The sequence below is a fragment of the Hermetia illucens genome, chromosome 2, assembly GCF_905115235.1.
Source record: "Hermetia illucens chromosome 2, iHerIll2.2.curated.20191125, whole genome shotgun sequence".
In the NCBI taxonomy this organism is placed as follows: Eukaryota; Metazoa; Arthropoda; class Insecta; order Diptera; family Stratiomyidae; genus Hermetia; species Hermetia illucens.
This window is the reverse complement of record NC_051850.1, coordinates 190,086,982-190,089,950: the sequence shown is the minus strand read 5'-3', so window position 1 is coordinate 190,089,950 and position 2,969 is coordinate 190,086,982. Positions and strand designations below refer to the sequence as shown.

Genomic DNA, 2,969 nt, shown 5'->3' with positions numbered 1-2,969 from the left:
TATTGAAGGCGGTACTTCAAAAGCCTGCCAATGCAATTCGAAAGGTCAAGTTTATTTATGCAGCTTAAGACATTTTCGCAAGAACTCACGAATCTGAAATATTCCACTGTACGTCATTTCTCCTTTCTCCTATCTTAAAGTTAATCTTTTGTCATATCTAAATGGTTGCTATTTAAAATTGAACCCAAGAAAATGCTTCTCCGCACCAAATATTTCTGTGAGGAATAAACAAATTACCCTGCATGGCCACGTACTACAAAAAATCATATATTTGATTCCCAACATTACCATCACATGATCATTGGGTTTGCATGAATACTCCGTCAATGGTCCATACACGAATATCTTTTTACATAAAGCAGCTTAAAGCAGCTTTCACTCGTATCTACCACCAATAAAGTAACACCAGTATATTTGTCCAAATCCTTTGAATCCCTCTTATAAACCTCCCCTCAGATAACAGTTAGATAGTGATGCTGTGGTACGTAGATGTATCTACCATTTTTGCTGATAAGTAAGGAGATATAAAAGAGAATGCTATGGCGTAATTACGAACCAGTTTTGATTTTTTAATGAAACTCGAAAAATAGTGTTACGAACAATCGTATAGGGTGTGCTTCGAATGCAAATATGCAAAAGTTGGCAGTAAGTGTAGCGGATTCCCTCTCTTGAATATCTGCAATTCCGGCAAAGTCAGCAGATATATGTGTTCCTGGCTCATGTGTATTTTCTTGTAGATTGTTGTAATTGCTGCAGTCCTCACTGTCGGCTGGGCGGAATTCTGCAATGTTTGTCATCCGGCAGGATTCGCTTGTGATTCCGAAACCTCATACAGAGTATGTACTGGAGGTAATGTGTTTGGAATATATGGTGAAGTGGAAATCTTATGAATAAATTATATTTGCACCAGTGAGTGGAGAAATGGCCGCTTACGCTTTGGAGATTAGTAAATGGATAAAAAAACAATGAAAACCTATATTATTATCTATTTTCCCATAGTAACAACTCCGGTGTACTGATTGCGCAATATATATGTACAAATCGCCTTTTTATATGGCAAATCTTCGGTTCATTCTGGGTAATAGATAATATACCATCTGCTTTTCATTATTTAGGTAAAATGATCGGGAAATCGATACAATGCGAATATGGAATGAATTGTACTGATCATCCTCAAATTTGTGCATTGAGTCGACCGGCATGTACCTACAAGTGCGGCAAATGTAACGAAGGAGGAGGAATTGCATGCGTGGGTCCCAACACGTTCGCCTTATGTTATGGTGGATCAACACCATCAACCATGAGAATTGACTGTCCTGAAAATGGTGTTTGCAACAATTATCTTGAAGGTGATTTCTGTGGTCCACCTACACCAGTAAGTTTTGCACACTTTAAAGAATATTAACACTAACTAACACAGTTATTTGCCAGGGTTATCGGGAAGCAGTTTGCAAAGAGAATTTGCCTTTACTACAGCCTACCCAACCGACACAACCACAGCATCCACATATGCCATCGCATCATTTACCTCACCACCCTCCCCCTCTTCAACCGCCTCAGATGTCATCTCAGATGCCTCAAATGCCTTCCCATCAAATGCCCCAGCATCCATCACAACAACTCCCACCGCAACAGCACCAGCCCCAACAGCACCAGCCTCAACAGCACCAGCTCCAACAACATCAACCCCAACAACATCACCCCCAACAACTTCAGCCTCAACAACACCAGCTCCAACAGCTCCAGCCTCAACACCAACCACAAGAACACCAGCCACAGCAACACCAGCCACAACAACACCAGCCACAACAACACCAACCACAACAACACCAGCCACAACAACACCAGCCACAACTCCACCAACCTCAGCCTCATCAGCCTCCTCATTATCAACCCATTCAGCACCAACCCTCCCATCAGCAAACGCCGCATCAGCCGTCACATCAATCCCCCCTCCAACCCTCATTTCAATCTCCCCATCAACCGTCACTCCAATCCCCCCACCAACCTTCGCACCAGGCCCCCCTCCAACCAACTCACCAGCAGCCTCATCAACAACCTCTCCAACCTTCTCATCAGTCCCCTCTTCAACCAAGTCATCCATCCCATCATCAGCCGTCTCTCCAGCAGCCCCATCAACCTTCACATCAATCACCCCATCAACCTCAACATCAGTCTCCCCATCAGCCTCTTCCTCCACCCCATCAAGCACATCAACAACCTCACCAACAGCCCCCACATCATCAGTTACCCATCCACACCACACCAGCCCCCACTCCTCAAACTACACTCGGATATCCCACCACCTTCAACTACCCGTATCACACATCAGCCCCCACAACTGCTGCACCGCCTTCGAAACCCTTAACTCCACAACAGCGGTGCTCTGTACGTGGCAGGCCAGGAAGATATCCCGTCGACGCATCAATGTGTAGAAGGTAGGTATCGATGAAACTTGCCTATTATCAAATAATCCTTCAACGCATCAGAGAACCCTAGCCATCGGTAAAGCCATAATGGCATCACTACCCCACAATATCATATCTTCGATTTCCTTACCACATCCTTCCCAAAAAATACTCGTATACAATTCAAACTTTATCTCATCCAGATTTTGAGAAAAAGAATAAATCCAAACTATCTATCTATTGCAGCTATTTGTACTGTTATGTAACTGGTGGTTCTCTGACCGGACAAGAGCTCAAATGCCCAGGAACAACCGCATTTAACGCCGACATGCAAAAATGTGTTCCACCGGATACGTACTCTTGTACTGGCGGGGGTACCGCAGGACAATTTGTCTAACCTTAACTAAAGCTGTAACTGCAACAAATAACAAATTAAGTTAATGAAATTGTTAGAGTTTATTGCATTGTTTAAATATAACGAAAAGAGTGAATTGTTAATAAATAATAAAGTTATAAATGATTCGTTTCCAGGAGGCATTAACTGGAAGGAATAGTGCAAAA

The 2,969-nt window shown here is 43.1% G+C and overlaps 1 protein-coding gene across 1 annotated transcript; it reads left to right on the top strand.

Annotated features, from left to right (window-relative positions):
- The first annotated feature begins 537 nt into the window (after positions 1-537).
- LOC119650120 (early nodulin-75-like) lies at positions 538-2,969 on the top strand. Its single transcript, XM_038052646.1, has 5 exons — positions 538-645; positions 738-849; positions 1,116-1,375; positions 1,432-2,438; positions 2,655-2,969. The coding sequence occupies exons 1-5, from the start codon at positions 631-633 to the stop codon at positions 2,803-2,805; spliced, it is 1,545 nt and encodes a 514-aa protein (XP_037908574.1). The 5' UTR covers positions 538-630; the 3' UTR covers positions 2,806-2,969.

Coding starts and splice junctions, on each gene's coding strand:
- LOC119650120 (XM_038052646.1), top strand. Junction 850..1,115: donor ATACAGAGTATGTACTGGAG/GTAATGTGTTTG, acceptor TTCATTATTTAG/GTAAAATGATCGGGAAATCG. Junction 1,376..1,431: donor TCTGTGGTCCACCTACACCA/GTAAGTTTTGCA, acceptor GTTATTTGCCAG/GGTTATCGGGAAGCAGTTTG.